Source organism: Merops nubicus, unplaced genomic scaffold (genome assembly GCF_000691845.1).
Source record: "Merops nubicus isolate BGI_N331 unplaced genomic scaffold, ASM69184v1 scaffold7072, whole genome shotgun sequence".
Classification (NCBI taxonomy): Eukaryota; Metazoa; Chordata; class Aves; order Coraciiformes; family Meropidae; genus Merops; species Merops nubicus.
In genome coordinates, this window is record NW_008591474.1 from 37,240 (window position 1) to 38,919 (window position 1,680).

At 43.6% G+C, this 1,680-nt stretch overlaps 1 protein-coding gene across 1 annotated transcript in view; it reads right to left on the reverse strand.

The window, feature by feature from the left end:
* Window positions 1-705: 705 nt before the first annotated feature.
* LOC103782499 (scale keratin-like) overlaps window positions 706-1,680 on the reverse strand; it is a 1,318-nt gene continuing 343 nt past the window's right edge. The window contains exon 2 of the mRNA XM_008950270.1: window positions 706-823. Coding sequence (XP_008948518.1) covers window positions 706-823 — 118 coding nt within the window. The remainder of the gene's footprint in view (window positions 824-1,680) is intronic.

Here is a 1,680-nt window from a genome sequence, read left to right on the forward strand (position 1 = left end):
GTTTGGCTGATTATCTGATTTTCAGAATTCTGCCTTAAAACTGATGCAACCAGAATAGTTTCGATTTTAAACCCCAGGATTATTGACTCATGCAGGAGTCAGAGTACTAACCTAGATTACAAGAAAATCTGAATATTAATATGGAAATTAGCATTACTGGAATTCTCCCTGCCCTGGTAAATGCTGTGACATCAGAGCAAAGAGGCAGACAGGAATATCACACTGTGTGCTCCTCATCTGCTGTTATTTTCCTCTTTGTCTAAACGAGATGTGAGTAACTATGGAAAGCCAACCTGGAGCTAACCAGTGGGATAGAAAACTAGAGACAGAAACCATATGTCACTTGTTAGATGGGGATGTTGGAGAGAGTTCAGTTCTGGGCTTTACCAAGCAACTTCTTTATCACCTGGGGTAAAAAATCTACCAATCTTTTTATCTGTGTGGAGAACACTGCCTTGAATCTCTGTATAAAAGATGCCTATCTGCAAAAGAGGGTAAAAGAGCAACGCTGCTCCTGCTTTGCTTGTCCTATTTACTCTGAAAGCACCTGAGGGCAGGGATTGGCTTCATTCTTTCTTTGCACTAAGCTCATGTGCAGCTTCCTTGCAATTTGAATTCACTGTACCACCAGAAGCTTTGCAGCACTGAGCCTCTGCTGCTCCCAATACCTCCTAAATTACAGTTAGTTCTTAGAAGGAACGGGGATTATTCCTCTTTCCTCCTGGGCTGAAAAGCTGGTGGCTGCAAGGAGGAATGAGTTTTAGCTGTTTGAGTTGTCTGGAGTTTAAGTATTGCTGAGCAATGACCAGATTGAACATTGTATCTGTGAATTTATAGGTGCAAATTTACATTTGGAAAGTACTTTGCTGGGCACCACCTTGGTGGCTTTTGTGGTCATGCTGAGTTCAACATGGAAACCCACAATTCCCTTTTGGGGTGTTCAGGGAAAGGCTCCATTGCAATCATGTTTAAATAGCAGGAGCTAAGATACTGTGTTATTTCAAACTTTTCAGATCCTCAGAGGATGGAAAGCTGCTACTCAGGAGTGTCATTACAGAAATATTTGTGACACCACAAAGTTCAGTCGGTGCTTAAATGTTCTGTGCTTAAATGTTCTGCTTTAGTACTGCTCAGTCAGCAGCTTGGTCCTACTCGTGGGAAGATATCACACAGGGCAGGTGGTGGATGAAGGGAGGAAGGGAAACCAGAAGGCTACTGTGTGATGCAACAAAATTTTTAATGAGCAAGAAATGCCAATGTTGGCAAAGCGAGGTATAACAGAATATGAAAAATCTGTTTCCAGACAATTTCAAAGAATCTTCAACAATTGTCCTGCTCGGAGATGTTGCTGTCCTCAGCTGGCTTTCTTCTATCTGCTGTGAAAATACTGATGGAGATACTTGTCCTTATAAGTGATGTCCGTATGGACCACGCTGCCCACGATGGTTAAAAAAAATGGGAGAGCTGGAGCAGGCAACAACAGCAAACAACAAACAACAAACTGAAGGGTAAACAAAAAGCAGAAAAAAGATCAGAAATGTGGCAGTAGCTCCACTGCAGGGCCGCAGGAACGCTGAGCCCCCATCCTCATTGCTCTGCGTTGGGTTTCCATGTCTGGCTCTTCTGAGGTTTCTCTGCTGCCTTTAGCAGGGCCCACAGCTGCCACGGAGGAAGCGGCCG